Source organism: Drosophila miranda, chromosome 2, assembly GCF_003369915.1.
Source record: "Drosophila miranda strain MSH22 chromosome 2, D.miranda_PacBio2.1, whole genome shotgun sequence".
In the NCBI taxonomy this organism is placed as follows: Eukaryota; Metazoa; Arthropoda; class Insecta; order Diptera; family Drosophilidae; genus Drosophila; species Drosophila miranda.
This window is the reverse complement of record NC_046675.1, coordinates 5784981-5802536: the sequence shown is the minus strand read 5'-3', so window position 1 is coordinate 5802536 and position 17556 is coordinate 5784981. Positions and strand designations below refer to the sequence as shown.

General features: G+C 44.8%; 2 protein-coding genes and 1 long non-coding RNA gene across 4 annotated transcripts; 1 reads left to right on the top strand and 2 right to left on the bottom strand.

Moving 5' to 3' along the window:
- Nucleotides 1-303: 303 nt before the first annotated feature.
- On the bottom strand, nt 304-1034 carry LOC108154665. The gene is made up of 3 exons (XR_001774996.2): nt 686-1034; nt 539-622; nt 304-411 (listed from the first exon to the last, which is right to left on the bottom strand). It is a non-coding gene; the product is annotated as an uncharacterized LOC108154665 (long non-coding RNA).
- A 505-nt stretch (nt 1035-1539) lies between these two features.
- LOC108157664 (nose resistant to fluoxetine protein 6) lies at nt 1540-4328 on the bottom strand. The gene is made up of 9 exons (XM_017289823.2): nt 4006-4328; nt 3569-3938; nt 3439-3512; nt 3183-3382; nt 3008-3120; nt 2724-2940; nt 2490-2662; nt 1978-2437; nt 1540-1915 (listed from the first exon to the last, which is right to left on the bottom strand). The coding sequence occupies exons 1-9, from the start codon at nt 4289-4291 to the stop codon at nt 1601-1603; spliced, it is 2208 nt and encodes a 735-aa protein (XP_017145312.1). The 5' UTR covers nt 4292-4328; the 3' UTR covers nt 1540-1600.
- A 3964-nt stretch (nt 4329-8292) lies between these two features.
- Nucleotides 8293-16960, top strand: LOC108156356 (mycosubtilin synthase subunit C). 2 transcript variants are annotated; one of them, XM_033389113.1, is made up of 7 exons: nt 8293-8430; nt 13761-14884; nt 14956-15123; nt 15186-15957; nt 16030-16120; nt 16184-16359; nt 16422-16960. In XM_033389113.1, exons 2-7 carry the CDS (start codon nt 13777-13779, stop codon nt 16744-16746), a joined length of 2640 nt encoding a protein of 879 aa, XP_033245004.1. In that variant the 5' UTR covers nt 8293-8430; nt 13761-13776; the 3' UTR covers nt 16747-16960. The 2 variants fall into 2 exon arrangements, with proteins under 2 accessions (XP_033245004.1, XP_017143247.1); XM_017287758.2 differs by having other exon boundaries at nt 8293-8578.
- The last annotated feature ends 596 nt before the right edge of the window (nt 16961-17556 follow it).

The window sequence follows — 17556 nt, the reverse complement described above, 5'->3', positions numbered from 1 at the left end:
GTGGAGTGAGTAGAGCTGGTGCAGGGAGGGGAATGGCGAAACTTGAATGAAATGCGCGTAAAAGCTCGCTTGCATTGAGCGGAAATATAGGGTGACGTGACTATAAAATGGATTATTGGATGACGTACAGATACAGATTCTAAAATCAGATTTAATAAATTATCTAAAACTCGATTTTTCACTAGTTGAATGCAGGTTTTTTTTGTGTTTAAAAAGAGCACTGCAAAATTAAAGCAAAATTACATAAGGCATCATAGTAAAAGGAATATTTCTTTGAGATTTAATCACTTTATTTAAAATCTACGATTATTGATTTTTAGTATAGAACTTATAATATTAAACATTTCTTGTGTTTTCCCTTCGATATTAATATCTCCTTCAATAGTCAAAACGTGCATGAACAACCATAATCTGGAACCAAACAAAAACAAATTAAATATGAACAACAGCTGGCCAAATTTCTGTAACTGGATTATGACAATCATTTCCTTATATAAATAATCTGGATCATTTGCATTGAGGGAGGTAATATACATACATGCATAATTGCAGGAGCGTGGATCTGTCAAAATTGGGTTTTCATACGAAAGCCGCTGCTTCTGTCGCTGTACTTGAAATATGGCTTCAAAAATACGATTTTTTAAGGATTTCTCAAACTCCGATCAGCACACGTTTCCATACTTACCATTAAAAAACAGCGTGAAGTCTGGAAAACATTTTCGGACGTTGACCAAAAGTCCTACGAATTAGCACACTTGAATTCAATCGAATAACTAACAATCTTATCACAATGGACACAAAAAATATGGGGCAGTTCCACTGCTTATCTGGAAAAATTTAAAATTTAATGAGCAATCAAAATACAATGAAATTTCGGGATTCCCAGGCCTCTAGATGGTACTATATCAAACAGTTCGAGCTTGCGTGTTATTTAAGTGATCGCTTCTACTGCATCGTAGTCATGAGAGCTTGGAAAAATATTCCACTTCTAGTGGGGTGCTATATGGTTTCAACGTCGTTAGAGTTTTCTTTATATTTCCTATTTCTATATATTTTATAAAATACACAGCTATCAGAGTAGTTATCTGCCAGTTGAAGCCTTTTGTGGTGGCATCTCAAGTGCCAATGTTCTCTGAAATCTTAATGATAGCGCCTATACCACTTTTAATGTATTATTTAATAGTATTCAATAATCTGACCACTAAATCGCGATAGCATGTGCTTAAGTATACCTGAAGCACCTGATGCAGAATAGTCACTAGACACATTTTCGACAAGTGGCAAGGAGTCACATGTGAACGATGTGACTACGCCAGACACTCAAATTCCGCTTTCCCTAGCTCGTCAAGTGCCATTTATGGTCTGTTACTATCAGACCACATGCAATCAATTTCCTAAGAATACAACTATTATCCTCGTACATTGATTCTCTGTCAAACGACAGACGATTTCTAGCATTTGATTGGCAGGTCTTTACCTGAGCACACTCTACAGAAATTTATACTTTCAAAAATTATATTTAATGGAACTAAATATTTACAAAATATAAGTTAATAAATCGGATTAAACCGCTTTAGTCTGTTACATTATTTTTATAATTCTAACTACTGGTAGCATCTATATCTTTTCCATCGTTTGCCTCCAGTTCAGTCTTACTTTCCAATGGAGGTGCTGATGGTGAATCTTCTCTTTGTTTGGTTTGAATTGGTTCTGGAGCTGAAGTTTGATTCTCAGCATCATTAGCTGACTGATTAGCGTTTGGATCAGTCTCAGCAAGGGGCAGTTTTGGTGTAGGAGGTGCCCTACGATTCGGCAGAATCAGACTCTCCAAACCGCCACAAGGAGCTTCGATTAAAATGTACATAATGTACGCCATGAGCACAGAGAATCCAAAGTCCTGCCAGAACCGCAGCATCTGAAGAAGGGGGTAGAATCCGGGTATACTCAAAGGGCTCCCAGCAAGGGCTAAGCACTTACCACATCGTAGTCGGAGAAGTAGGTGTTTACCCGAGTGCGTCCAGCGTTTAGGTTCTGAATGAACAAGTGCCACATATAGACACAGAAGGACAGCTTGGACAGCGGCTGCCACAAGGGCGCGGAAAGGAGCGAATTGGCCAATCCACCGTATCCTTGCATGCAGGCAAAAACGACCCAGCTCAGGCCCAGAGGCCAAGCAATCCGGGAGAGCGACACATAGAACGCTTCACTCAAAATGGACAGAGTCTTTGACTTGCCAAAGCCATACGGGTACATGGCAAAGATACAGGTAGTGAGCAATGCCAGGCTGGTGATCCAGCCGAGCCATACAGTGGCCCGACTGAGCTTGATCGACTTTCCCCGGATAGTGTGCAGGTAGTACCCGAAGAGGAAACCGACAAGCCAGCCTGATGCTCGATTGTGTGTCTTTTGGGAGAGACCTATATCCCCTCCCGACAATCTGAAAAGTACAGAGATTAGTCTTAGACTTAGTCACGATTTTAAGCACTTACAGGGAGTAGTCATTGATCACCAGTATGCTGAAGAGGTAAGCGGCTAGCAAGAGGGTTAGAAGTAGGACAACGGCGGCACCTTTCTTGCCCCACTTGTAGACAATAATCAGGAGCAACGGAGCGATGATATAGAGCTGCATATCGATGGCCAAATACCATGTTTGGGCGAGGCACTTTATACATTATAAAAATAGAGATTAGTCGAGGCAAATATGTGGGTTCTGAACGCCTTACGATCCTGTCAGCGGCATAGTTCTGTATGTAAAGAAGAGTCCAGAACCAATCTGTATTACAGCTTTTATAATTATCAAAGTTCCAGGTGCCGTACAGTGGGCCATCGGCCATTAAAGGCAGGACTTTCAGATAGACGAGAATGGCCACTGCCACGATGGGAGTGAGACGTAGATACCGATGAAGATACATCAACGGTATGTTCAGCCTTCCCTTGGTTCTGCAACGTAGGATGCAATGCAATGTTAAATTCTACACATATACAACAAGAGGGATCTTGAACCTACTTTTCCATAGAGCGCAAGGCAACCATTGAGACCAGCATTCCACTTATAAAGAAAAAAGTGTCCACCGCGAAAACGCCCTCATATATTACGTACATAAAAGGCGACTTGGCCCACTGGGAATTGGTCAGAAAAGAGTTAGCCACGCGAGCAATCTCACCTATTCAGAAGGACTTACCGTATACACATCGAGTAAATTGATAACCGGCGTTGTGCTCGCTATAAGGTAATCATGGCCGATGCACACCCAGATCAAGGACATGCCGCGCATGCCGTGCAGGCAATGGACAACATTCGGGTTGGAGTTATTTGAGATACGGAAGAGTCCCCGGGAATTGAAGCGTGCTGAGAAGACCCTTATAATGGCAGGGAGTTTCTCTGCAATAAATAAAGTAGAGAGTTTCCATTGAACAGTCTTGAACTGAAAGACTTACTTTGATCCTCGCAAAGGACGTAGTCGTAGAGCGTTGAAAGGACTACGACTGCTCCGAATACCGACAAAAGAATACTGAAAGGGGGATTAACCATTAACTTTCTATGAGGCAAGGAAGATTCTTTGCTTACATGGTAAATATTGTGAGTCCATCGTAGGACTCTCGCTCAGCAGTCTTGCAAGTGCTTGCCTTCACAAGACTGACGTCTGCGTCCAGCTCCACTCCAATTAGCTGCTTAAAAAGTCGTTGCAGCAGAGTGTCCATGTGTGTGGCCGAGCAGGAGGCGGGAAAGCAGACAGCTGTCTGCACATTTAACATTCCGACGGGACCCATATTTCCCAACAGCTGCTGGAGTGGTAAATTGGCAAGGCAGTACTGTCCCATCAGATTGTTGCTGGCGGTGGTGGCCTGCTGGATGTTAACGCACTCATCGTAGTGCCCCAGATCCCTGAAATGGCCAACGAGAATTCCCGCTGGCACCGATCCCCACGAATCAATCACTGTGGAAAGAATCCAGGGATTAGTTAGCCGTACAAGAGATCAGCCGGAGATCAGTCGTCAACTCACTTCTGTATGCCCAAAGACTGCCGGAAAGCAAGCCGGCGGTCAGCTGGGCGAACTCCGCATAGCATTTAAGATCCTGCGCAGTAGGCAGCCTTGAGTCAGGCACCAAGTCAGACAGAGTTATATTCCGATAGAAGCTGAAGAACTCCTCCGACAAGTGACGGAGCTTGACCATACGCTCGTATTCCTGCACATCCATTTCCACGCCCTTGTGTAGCTCCACATCCCAGTTGCTGGCCTTGGCCTTGGCCAGAGCACATATAAACAGCAGTAGTGTAAGTCTTACCATATCTCCTAGCGTCAGACAAGCGAATAATTGGAGTGCGGACTACCGCGAACCTTTTTATAACCGATCGTTGGCATAGGCTGAGATGTCTCGGTGATAAGGATTCATGATATATGGGTGCTTGATTGGCCCGGTATATTGACGTTCCCATTGTTGACACGACTCTCCAGCCTAGCCGAATTTCCGAATTTCCAGTAGACCAAATCAATTTCAAGGAATTTAAATCTACTTCTGTATATGTAAAGGCGATCGAAATCTTCTGCTGTAGTGCTTTGTTTATATTTTGGGACCCAACGGGACTGCTCGGTGCACCGGATAGTCCATGGTTCTTTAGAAATCCACTGCCGCACTTCCAGATGTGGAGCACAGTCATTGTGAAGTTGAATATCAATAATAAATTAGCTAAGATTATCGCTTGGGAAATTCCCCAGCAACAGCAAAGAGTCCAAGAGTCGCCATGAGTAAGTTCAAATCGTCTACGAAGGGTGATTAGACTTTATACTATGTGTTTGGAGTGAGGCCCCAAGGCAATCAGGTGGAGAATAAGTTGAATTTACTTATTATCTAATATTCTAATAGAGGCGGGGATAGATTGGCCCCAGGTGCTACTATTACCTGCTGATAGTTCGCTGTAGTAAGTTAATTTGATATTTTTTCAATTACTATATTAACATTTTACGGCATTTGCATAGCAAGCGACTACTAAGTCGCCTGCGTTAGACCGTCTCCACAACCACGCCCAACTTCTAATATATGGTTATACATATGTGAGGATAGTTTATTGGATCAGATATTTCAATTAGAGGTGCCAATTCAGAGGAGCGATACCTCGCACTTCCGTAAGCACAGCCACGAGATGCTTGGCAAGCCATTGTTCAAGCTGAGGATTGTCTGGAGGATTGGCTATGATCTTGACATGCCTGTTTACGAAAAAGTGTCACTGTCAATGCCATGTCCAACATGACGTATGCGCCAGAAGCGAAACTAATCGAAAAAGGCGAAATAACAGAACACAACAGAGACAGCGAAATCGATCAGCCAAATATGAAAACAATTAACAATCAGCGAGGCGACATTCGTGTTTGATTCGACAAATACTCGCCCGCCAGCAGCAGCTGTTAACAGTAAATCTTCCCGCGTCAACTTGTTCAGGGAAATACTTGTCTCGTCGGGTCAAAAACAAGTTCCAGTGCCTCCACGTCAGAAGCGTGCCTCAGAAACACACACACTCTGATCAAAACAGCAGAGACTGTTTCGTAGAATTATCCCCGCCACTTGGCGGCAGATGCGTCATGCTTTCTCTTTGGGGAAGTCCGGATGTTGGCGCTCACCGACAGGCAGAGAGAGGCCGACTAGCCGGTTCCAAAGGTGCCTCCTCACCGCCGCTGAAGTTGCGCTCTGGAAACGTGACTTAGGTGCGAGATAATCCGATCCGAAATGAGCTGTTCTGACCCCAGCTGGCTTGAGATCTCAATCTTTGCATTAGCATAGACACCTATGTATGAACATGTGGACGGTATGGGGGAGCAGTGTGTTGGCGGTTCGAGTTCTTAATTGCTCGAGATTGATTGGCGCACCCAGCTCTGACAATTAGCTCGTGTCTATTGAAATCAATTAGATTTCGATAGTTTGGTAATTAACCGTTCTTTCGGATCATTTTTTAACGCATCAACCTAAAGAATCCGGCTATAGAAATGCCTTAAATTATTTTGGCCGAAATGATTCAGAGAGTTAAAAACAAAATCACATTTGTTCGAAATACTGTGACCCAAATCTCGTGGGGGGAATCCTTTGTATCGCACAGCCAAAGATCCCCTAAGATGATCTTATAATGAGTATGCTGAACACGATCTTCAATTGCTGTACTGAAACAATCGACGGAAGGAAGTACTCGTACGTTTTATGGACTGCAATGCTGACAATTTCGTAGGAAAGTCAGTGATTTTTATGGGCAATCAACGGTGAATACCAGTATGTTTGAAGTTGTTTAAGTGCCGCCAATTATTTTGTTAAATCGACTTATAATATTGCCGTAATTAATGTTTAAATGTCCATGCTGTGACTTAATTAATACACAAATAAATGTACTAGAATGATATACAACCAATTAATTGGTCAAGTTAGCTATAGTATATTAAATATGAAATTATAACAGATTTGCATTCGCAAGTCCCCGCTCGGACTTACTTACAAAAACAACAACAAAAAAAGCCAGTGTATCAGTGTTATAATCAATATTAATTTAGCTCGTAGGATGCATTGGAATTCATAAATTCAAATTGATAACTTATGGCATTTGCAATTCAACACAGCTGTCATGTTTGCTCCTATTCAAATCAGATATTCGTACAATAGATATACATTTGATTATTCTTTCTACACAATATACGATAATGATTATGATGATGATGATGGCAATCCACAAGTCCAGGTCTCAACCCGCATAGCTTGTTTTTTGATCGGTTGACTTGGTTTGTTGGTGCAAGAACACCCAATAATTATTAATAAATATGGGTACAATTATTTTTGGTGAAATGTTGCTTTTAAATTTCCGTAAACAACATTTGTTGTATTGTCTTCATATCAGACGAGTATCAATCGAACAAATCTGAGCCGCAGCTTAGCCTTGTCAGATGACAAAGATACAAACATATATGTATGTATGTATTTATGTATTTATGTAGTATGGGGTGCACTTCAGAGAGATCTAAGTAATAATAAGTAGTAGTTATGAATAAATTATTTTACTAGGATTCCCATTCTAACGTAACATAAAAACGGTAGTCACTTTTTTATTGAACAATGATTGCTTTGAAAAGTCAGGAGATCGGCGCCTCAGCCAAATGCTTTAACTGCAAATTTTCACACCGCCTCCGTAATGGGAATAAATCATGACTATTGGAATATGTTAGCATTCTAAAAGTGGAATAAACTAAAAGTCAGTGCAGCACCGCTCACATATGGATAAGTCTGACAAGTACAGCATCGATCTACAAATTGCACAAGACCCGATCCGATGTACCCAGCAGCTCTGATCTAAGGCGGTAATTGAAAATCGATTATTTAATTGCGTTTCTACTTTCGCACGATTCGAAATTCTGAAACAATCATACATAAATACTATGCCGACCATAAACCGCAGTCTGTCTTGGCCAGAGAGCCAGAGAGAGAGAGAGAGACAGAGGGACGAGACTCCCAGCATGGTCAGTCGTAAATTTGACTGTTTCGTAACTTACAACACGAAACCTTCACAGTCAAGTTCAAATGCATAATTAAGCTGGAAAGGCAGCTCTCGGGCTAGAATAGTACAAATTTGATAACTGTAAGGCTGAAGGACAAATCGATTTGAATACGGAGGGGATAAATCACTTTCTAGTTTGCTGAAATCTAGCATTGATCGCACTTTCATCGCCCAAACCCCACTACCACCACCTGCAAGCTGTGTGTCATAGAAATTTAGTTCGATTCCAAAGCGCCTAGGGATTTCCAAGCGTCTACTAAGCAGAAAAAACCTTTTAATGAGCCCCCGATCAAACTATGACTGCTCCCGAGGTGGGTGCTTTTCCAAGTCTCCAAGTCTCCACGTGTCTGTGAGTGTTGCCGGCCAATTAGCGTGTGCTACGGGGACTGCCAGGAATTCCATTTCGTTTCCTACGTCACGGAACTCTGAACCAGCTCTTGGGGCGAGACAAATACGAATGCCCGTAATACTAAACATCCAAATACATATGTATGCTCCGAGCGGTAATTGCAGCAGCCCCTGTAAGAGCAGGAACTGGTTTGGTTTTTTTTTTTGTGTCTGTCACCGCTGCTGCTGCTGCTGCTGCCCGCTGCTCGGGGATCGGTGCTCGGGGCTTGGCTCTGCGGTACTGCTATTCTTCATCGAGCGCCGCCGACGCTTCGCTGCTACTGCGACTGCGACTGCGACTGAGCCGCTGACCGCGACTGAGGCTGTGGCTGGGGCTGGGGATCGGATATAAAAGTTAGTGGGGTGCTGGGATTCCGATTAGTCTGCGAGCGCCGTTTACAAGTACATAGTACGAACATTTTTGGGTGTGCGTTACAAGTTTTTTGGCTGCCAAGCAAAATCAAAGTGAAACGCAAATGAAGTGACCCCAAGCCGTTGTCCATTAAACAACAAAGCAAGAACCAGAAAAGGACATTCAAAAAAATAGAAAAACGTGCTTAGTGTCAAACGGCAGCAGACAAAGACTTAAAACAAAATTAAAATCAACGAATAATAAGAATCCGCTCGATAAATCCAGTGAAAGTAATTTTTCAAAACACACAGTACGTATACGTGATAATTTAATATTATTTAAGACTGGAATACATTTTAATTGTACAAATTACCATGAAAGCGATTCTGCATTCATGCCTAGAGACAATTAACGAAATAAGTGTCCCTCGCAATTTAATTCTCAAATCAAAATTCTCAATGAATTACAAAATTACACAATTTCCGACAGAAAAATCATTAGGCACAAATTATTAATACAAGAAAAACTTTAATATAAAATGCAATTAGTTAATCGACAAAATAATTGATTTAACAAAACAGTTTTCCCTTTTCTGTAGTCACAAAGAACTCATTTAGCCTCTAGTTTATGGATGTTCCTTAAGGGGAATGAACGGAATACGAAGAGGGGCCTTGCTAGGCTGCTGCACTCACGGCTCACTCTGTGTGGACTCTTCTGTAGACAGTCCGCCCTTGAATGAATCTGAATATAGAGTTTTTACGTTCAGAAATTTTAATATAATCCCGCTTTTGAGACTTGCTCGGGATGTTTTAAATGGAGAGAGAGAGAGAGAGAGTGCGAGAACCCAAAAATATAAACCCAGTTTTTGTTGCTGGCTTCCGTAATTCCGTTCGGAGCATAAATCGTCACAACCAAGGAAGTGAATGCACAGAAATTAACAATCAATTTGCGGGGTAGTCCGCTTAAAGTACAAACAAACAAAAAAAAAAGAGAAAAGGAAACCTGATTTCTGGGCCGGTCGTTCTTTGGGAATGCACTTAAAATGCAAACGACAAACAGCTCTCAAGGCGGGGCCGGGCAGGGCCGTAAAAAGCAATTGCCTAAGGAAACACTGAATTGACGAAGCACTGCGGTCAAAGGCTGCCAGTTGACAGAAACTTGACAGAGCTATCCACGTGTTAGCCCACTGCTTAGCACCTGCTCTTGGCTAACTACTTGGCTTGTTAGACAAAGCTATCGTCATAACGAATGTTGCCATAAGTATCCAACAATTGACATTTAATTTGTCTTTGCCCAGCACTTGCTCCACTAATTGTTTGCTGCACAAGCGCTGATAGTTTTTTAATTGCAATTGAGTCACTGGAAAGACCGATCGGCTATTAATTATGCTAAGTACATGCTTAGTGAGTGTCGCCTATCGCTTACAACCGCTTAAAATTGAGATAAACCGTGCTGCTCGTACATACGTAATTTGCATTTGACAGAACAGAATGGAATGGAATCGACTGGGTTCTTTAATGATCTTCGCTTCGGTTCGCTTTGACGCAAGACACGTCAATATTTACGACTTTGCATAGATCAGTGTTTGCCTGTTCTTGTGTGGTTTTTTGCAAGCGACTTGTCATCCAATTGACTCACAATCGGAAATACTGCGAGCACAGGGGGAACAATAACAATACCATCAGCAGCGGACAATAAAAAAAACCCCCCCACACAGGCATGAGCGGATCACACAGTCACTCATCGGGTCCGAGACCAGGCGACCGGACCCGTGCAGATGCAGGGCGCCCTGCCATGGCTTAAATTAGGAGCTTTTTTACTCAATTAAGCAAATCAGCAGTCAGTTCACAAAACAAAAACCCAAACCGCAGAGCATGCACATCGGCAGCGAAAATGGAGCGTTTCTAATGTGGCATTTGATTGGTTCGCCTCCCACGGCGGTTCGACAGTCGCGAGGCAACAAATTAATTAGCCACACACTTTGGAACAAGCGCAAACGGAAGCATTTCGCCCAAATGCTTACGAGACGTACTACGTACTACTAGATGGATGACCGACCTTAGGCAGTGTTGTTGATCCACAAACAGAGGATCAGGCAGTATACATATGTATGTAGGTTTGCCCGTTGGTAAGGCAATCTGGCACCCAGCCAAAAGGCAGTTAATAATTATGTAAATTACAAATTACATGGCAGCTGATAATTATGGAACCGATTTTCCGAAAGCCTCAAAACTCACTGAAAACAATCTAGCACAAATGCAACCTTGAACGGAAAATTATAAGCACTGCCTCGTACTGGCGGTATATGCACTATGTATGTTTATATGTACATATGTATATGCCTGTTCATTTGTGCGCTTGGTCTTAAATGCTTTTCAATCGAGTCGCTGCTGCGGCTACTGCTGCTGTAAGCCAGCTTTGGTGGTTCTACCAAGCATTTTATGTTTGATTTTTTAATGGCAACGGAGGCAATAATAACATTAAATCAGACGCTTAGATTTCACCTCATCAACGGAGGCAGCGAAGGTGAACAGAAGTCGCTGCTGCCTGCGGATGCATTTAACCGATGATGTGAAATGCAGAGACACGGGCGAGCGGGCTTAAGAATACGTACGCCTGCCCGGACCACAACAATGGACATTCAGAGATGCGGATAGAGAACACCTCATATATGGCCGTACACCCGGGCCCCTATGCGAGCTGCTGCACGGCTTTGCTGCATTGTATGCAGATAGTACACAGATACTCGTATATAATCAGCCAGACATGTCAGAGTTATGTATGCAAGTGAACAAACTAATTGGACTCACACGGCGTATACGTAATGGGCGCTTGGGAAATGTTCTCTGCGCATTTAGCCTTTGCCTTGCCTCCAATTCGTTACGTATACGCCCCGTCGACGGCTGTAAATTACTTGGCTGCCAAAAAATGTATGCCAAACGAGAACCAGAACCCAAACTCAAACTCAAACACAAGAACCAAAACCAGAAACCAAAACTACTTGGCCTGTGGCAAAATTTCAGTTTTTGGTATTGCGCAATTGATCAAGAACTCGTTTAGTGCTTAGAAGGCGAAATGGTTACATCGGGCCTCCACCTACACTTCCACTTGCCCCCGGAGAACAGGCGGAACCAAATAAATAATTCATAGAGCACTTGTCCAAGAAGCCTCCGTCTCCGCGGCGTCTGTTTCCTGGCCACCTTCGACGACTTTCTGCGCGGAAACCTTTCCTGCTTCCCCTTCATTCATGCGATTGTAATGAGTTCTCAAATCCAATTCCGAAATTAAATCAGAGATTAACATGAGCTAAGGCCAGGGGTACCTGCACAGGTAATTGTTGAGTTCTTGAGCCTCTAGACAGTAGCTGGTCTTTGCGTTTTGTTTTTTTTGGATTAGAACGCGTGACATTGGGCCCGAACAGACTGCCACCGACAGCGATACAGTCTCGGTCTCGGACAACCAGAAATTGTCGGCGCAATGACATTTCAGCTGAGTTTTATGACATGCCAATGGAACTTAACCATAAGGTTGGCGCAGCTTTAACTAGCTTGGTCTTGTGGTCAACGAAACTTTATTGTCGCACAGAGCCAATGCTCGGCAAATAGGACAGAGTCTGACTTGGCCAATTGAAATATTTAATGCAATTAACGAGCTTACATGCCGCATTCCAAGCGGTTGTTTAGGCAGCCGGCCAGCTCGTATAAAACTTAAATTGCGTTTATTGTTTCCCGAGAATTCCCCGTCCCGTCATTGTCAAAAGATGATGTTAATAGAGGACGGTTAGTCGGGTAGGCACTATCTAATTATAGGTTTAATTTAATTATGCCAAGCACAGGCCCACATATATATATCCGAGCGGTCCTTAATAGGTATCTGGCTATGTAAATAAACTATAAAATATACAGTTCAGATTCGAGAAGAAGGCTCGTCTCATCTAGAAAACCAGTAATCGTAGTTTTCTAGTTGTTTGCCACAAAACTGCAATTATATATGAGCTATGGAAATTGTTTGTCAATATAAAATTGTACAATGCTGAAAGAATGAGAACAATTCACTATGACGGCTGTAATTTATTTTGCATTTATTTACTGATGCAAATTAGATGGCAAATCGTTTCACATACGCTCGTAGTAAACTTGTTAATGATATTTCCGTAACAGTTTCCGATTATATAAGAATCAACAAAAATATTGTATGTTGAGGCAAAAGAAGACATTAAAAAATTGACTATATGCATGATTATTGAGAGCGCAATTATTATAGACGATACTCAAAATGAGTATAGGGGGTGCAACACCCAGGAGGAAGGATTTCCGACCCTATAAAGTGTATCTATTATTGTGTGTTTGTCCATCAGTCAGTTCCGATGAGCTCCTAGATTGTAGAGACTATAAGATCTAGAGAAACCAAATTTTGTATCCAGCCTCCTGTGATATTATTCAAATTTTTAAAGATACAAGAAAACTAAAAACGCAGAACTATAGAGAATGACTTCATCTACCGGATTGCTGAATCTGGATCAGATTTGACTATTAGTATATCCAAAATGAACAAATCAAGAATCAATCATTCTCTCTCTCTCTCTCTCCCTCACACACTCTCAACGTGCAGTGTGCGCCCTCTGATGGAGGAGGCCATACTGACTAATTGTTTGGTATAAATGTACAATCGTTGCCGTAGCTGCGACTCACAACGTTTTCGAATGTTCTTGCATAAATTTACAAGCGTAATTTTACAGCAGTAAAGTGAATTAAAATAAAATTGACACGAGCGCGCACACTTGAAATGATTTATTGGGCTATCAAAGATCAATTTTGATTGCAAAATGGTGGAGGGGCGTGGAGATCGTTCTACAATCAAACTAGCAGCCAGGGCCAAAAAGATTCGCCAGATCAGAAAGGCCAACGACATCCAGTCAGAGGATATGGAACTCTTTGGGCTTCCGTCAGCCCTCTCGCCCGAATGCCCTCATCACTCACATGCATGCTCCTGAGCCCATCCTAACAAAACCACATACATAGTTGCACTGACTTTAGGGTAGCGCCAAAACGGGAGGCACAGCAGCACACGTCATCCTGGAGAAGAAAACGGTGTGCAGGATCTGTGGGGATCGATTAATGAGACACATTAATACCCTTATAGGTGTAAATTCCACCAAAGAACTACATCGATCCTGAACCAGTTGTATGCCCATATACGACTATAGTATACCCTACACCCGATGAGTGCTTGCTGTATTCAATAATTCGAAATTCATTCGATTTAACCAGTTTCAATGTTTATTCGTTGCACAAATGAATGTAGATCATTTAGGACGTGCGTACAACTTTGCATTTTAAACCCGTTTACATTCTCGTACATTAATTGAATTGCCACCTTGTGTGCCTTTGGGTAATACGAGCTCCGAATGATGTAATTTCGAGATTGGCTAAACGATCTGCGTTCAACGACTTCCTGACAAGCCCCAATAAATAATGCTTTCTTCCACACAGCCAATTCCGAACCGAGATGGGTTCCCTGCCACAGTTGTCGATCGTGAAGGGTCAGCAGCAGGACTTCGTGCCGAGAGCTCTGCACCGCATCTTTGAGGAGCAGCAGCTGCGACACGCCGACAAGGTGGCGCTGATCTACCAGCCAGACACCCCCGGCATGGGAAGGGCGCCCAGCCAGAGCAGCTATCGCCAGATGAACGAGCGGGCCAACCGAGCAGCCCGCATGCTGGTGGCGGAGACCCACGGACGGTTCCTGCAGCCCAACAGCGACGGAGACTTCATCGTGGCCGTGTGCATGCAGCCGTCGGAGGAGCTGATTACCACGCTGCTGGCCATCTGGAAGGCGGGTGGTGCCTATCTGCCCATCGATCCCAGCTTCCCGGCCAACCGCATCCACCACATCCTCCTGGAGGCTCGTCCCACTCTGGTGGTGCGCGACGACGATGTTGACGCTGGCCGCTTTCAGGGCACACCCTCGCTGTCCGTCACGGAGCTCTACGCCAAGTCGCTTCCACTGAGCGGATCCAACCTGCTCTCGGAGGAAATGCTGCGCGGTGGCAACGACCACATCGCCATTGTGCTATACACTTCCGGCAGCACGGGCGTGCCCAAGGGGGTGCGACTGCCACACGAGAACATCCTGAACCGCCTGCAGTGGCAGTGGGCCACATTTCCATACACGGCCAACGAGGTGGTCAGCGTGTTCAAGACGGCGCTCACCTTCGTGGACTCCATTGCCGAGCTCTGGGGACCGCTGATGTGTGGACTGGCCATCCTGGTTGTGCCCAAGGCCGTGACGAAGGATCCGCAGCGACTGGTGGCCCTGCTGGAACGGTACAAGATCAGGCGTCTGGTGCTCGTGCCCACTCTGCTCCGATCGCTGCTCATGTACCTGAAGATGGAGGGCGGCGGAGCAGCCCAGAAACTGCTCTACAACCTCCAGATCTGGGTGTGCTCCGGCGAGCCGCTGTCTGTGGCGCTGGCCAGCAGCTTCTTCGACTACTTCGACGAGGGCGTTCATCGGCTGTACAACTTTTACGGCTCCACCGAGGTCATGGGCGACGTGACCTACTTCACCTGCGAAAGCAAGAAGCAGTTGAGTCTCTATGACAATGTGCCCATTGGTAAGGCAACACACAGAGCACTTTCATCTCCTTGGCACCCTCTTACATTCGATCTCTTCTCGATGCTCCAGGCGTTCCCGTGTGCAATACGGTCATCTATCTGTTGGACGCCGACTACCGGCCCGTCAAGAATGGAGAGATTGGCGAAATATTCGCATCGGGACTAAATCTAGCCGCCGGCTATGTGAACGGTCGCGATCCAGAGCGCTTCCTGGAGAACCCTCTGGCCGTGGAGAAGAGTAAGTCATATTAGAGATTCCTAACTTGATCCTTTGATCCTAACCTTTGCTCTGCTTGGCAGAATATGCCCGTCTGTATCGTACGGGGGACTATGGGGCTTTGAAGAACGGCAGCATCATGTACGAGGGCCGTACGGACTCGCAGGTCAAGATTCGCGGCCATCGAGTGGATCTATCCGAGGTGGAGAAGAACGTGGCCGAGCTGCCGCTGATCGAGAAGGCGATTGTCCTGTGCTACCATGCCGGGCACGTGGACCAGGCCATTCTGGCCTTTGTCAAGCTGCGCGACGATGCGCCGCTCGTGACGGAGCTCCAACTGGAGGCTCGCCTCAAGGACAAGCTGGCCGACTACATGACCCCACAGGTGGTCATCATGGACCACGTGCCGCTGCTGGTTAACGGCAAGGTCGATCGCCAGGCGCTCCTCAAGTCCTACGAGACGGCCAACAACAACGAGGGCGACTCCAGCATTGTGCTGGACTTTGATTACAGCCAAGTACCGGAGGAACTCAAGCTGACGGCCCGTGATCTTTTCGAGACCGTGGGAGGAGTGATTGGCCGCTCGACGCGTGCCACTTTGGCTCCGCAGAGCAACTTCTACGAGCTGGGAGGGAACTCCTTGAACTCCATTTTCACCGTGACCCTGCTGCGCGAGAAGGGCTACAACATTGGCATCTCCGAGTTCATAGCGGCCAAGAACCTGGGCGAGGTCATTGAGAAGATGGCGGCCAACCGCGATGCAGTGCAACTCGAGGAGGAATCTCTAAATGCCTGTCCGCATCTGAAAATGGAAGCAGTGGCCTTGCGCCTGGACCACCGACAGCAGGTGATCGAGTGAGTAACCATAGCCCCACCGTCCTGCAACAACACTCAATCTGGTATCTGGAATTTTTCATTCCTTTCCAGTATCATTGTGGCCAGCTTCTACAACAAGGCAGACTTGGAGCAGTGGCTGAAGCCGGGCGTATTGCGGACCGACTACAGTGACATCCTCAATGTAAGTGGCCGCCAAAACCATGGCAGAATTTGGCAGAAGTAAGTCCAATTTATTTTTATGCAGGATATCTGGAACGATTTGGTGGATCGCGACCTGAGCTTTGTGGTCTACGATCGCAACACGGATCGGATCATTGGCACCGCCTTGAACTTCGATGCTCGCAACGAACCCGAAGTGGACATCAAATCGAAGCTGCTCACTGTGTTTGAGTTCCTGGAGTTCTGTGAGGGTCCCATACGGTGAGTATTACTGGATTGGAGACCAATGAGGGAACGATCATAACCGTGTTGCCTACTTGCAGTGATAACTATTTGCCCAAGGGCCTCAACCAAATCCTGCACTCATTCATGATGGGTACGGCCGAGAAGCTGAATCCACGCGAGAACATTGCCTGCATGCACTTCATGGAGCACGAGGTGCTGCGAGTGGCCCGCGAGAAGCAGTTCGCCGGCATCTTCACGACCAACACCAGCCCCCTGACCCAGCAGCTGGCCGATGTCTATCACTACAAGACGCTGCTCAACTACCAGGTCAATGAGTATGTGCATTCCGATGGCAGCCGCCCCTTTGGCGACGCGCCGGACGACCAGCGCGCCATTGTCCACTGGAAGGAGGTGGGCAAGTAGCCCAGCATGGACATGGGACCACAACCAGATCTGCAGCGAATTTAACCCGCACCACGTATTATATTTTCCTAGTGTAGGCTACCCTTTAGTATTAGCTCTAGAAATTCTACTGCATAGTGTGACGTCTAATGAAGTTCATAAGTTTGTGTTGACTAGTTGTAAGCATCCGATTTCGAGACAATTAAAGAAATATACATCGATAATTGACGACGAAGTCGAGAGGTTCATTGTGCTTTGCGCTCAATTGATCATGGTATGGTGCATGTGTAATTGAGCGATAAAGGTTTCAAATTCCAGATTAATGGGCTCAAATTTTTTTGTAAATATGTATACATTCAGGTGTGTAGTAAAGTAACACAACTTGTAAAAATCGTATACAATATAAGTTACAGAAAGCCTTCAATTACACCAATTGTTTCTGAAATGAGCTAAAGCTTCGAGGGAAAATTAAACAAAAATCTCCTTGTCGTTTGCTTATCGAAGTCTCATTTTCTTTCAATTTGTATGATCCACACTTTCCAAACCACCAATACAGCGAGAGAGACACCACAGACACCCTCTATCAGCAAATAAAAGGAAGAAAATGAACTGGGAAATGGTGTGAAAAGGAAACACGAATCGTATTTTGTTACTGTACACAGTGGGCACTCGTGCAGGGCTCTCTAAGGTACGTATAAATTGTAAGTAATAAATTAAGTTTATAGGTGGATAAAAAATACAGTCATAGTTGTTTGATCGTAGACCTAAACCAGCGGGCTGAAATTGAGGAGGACAGAAAAAAAACACCTATCATGCACACTCAATGTATGG

What these genes read in the sequence shown, in the direction of transcription:
- LOC108156356 (XM_033389113.1), top strand. Translation starts at nt 13,777, where the DNA reads ATGGGTTCCCTGCCACAGTTGTCGATCGTGAAGGGTCAGCAGCAGGAC. An exon ending in CCCTCTGGCCGTGGAGAAGA is followed by an intron (nt 15,124 to 15,185) that starts GTAAGTCATATT and finishes TCTGCTTGGCAG; the next exon opens with AATATGCCCGTCTGTATCGT. An exon ending in TTCTGTGAGGGTCCCATACG is followed by an intron (nt 16,360 to 16,421) that starts GTGAGTATTACT and finishes GCCTACTTGCAG; the next exon opens with TGATAACTATTTGCCCAAGG.
- LOC108157664 (XM_017289823.2), bottom strand. Translation starts at nt 4,291, where the DNA reads ATGGTAAGACTTACACTACTGCTGTTTATATGTGCTCTGGCCAAGGCC. An exon ending in CAGTCTTTGGGCATACAGAA is followed by an intron (nt 3,939 to 4,005) that starts GTGAGTTGACGA and finishes TTCTTTCCACAG; the next exon opens with TGATTGATTCGTGGGGATCG. An exon ending in GGACTCACAATATTTACCAT is followed by an intron (nt 3,513 to 3,568) that starts GTAAGCAAAGAA and finishes TCCCCCTTTCAG; the next exon opens with TATTCTTTTGTCGGTATTCG.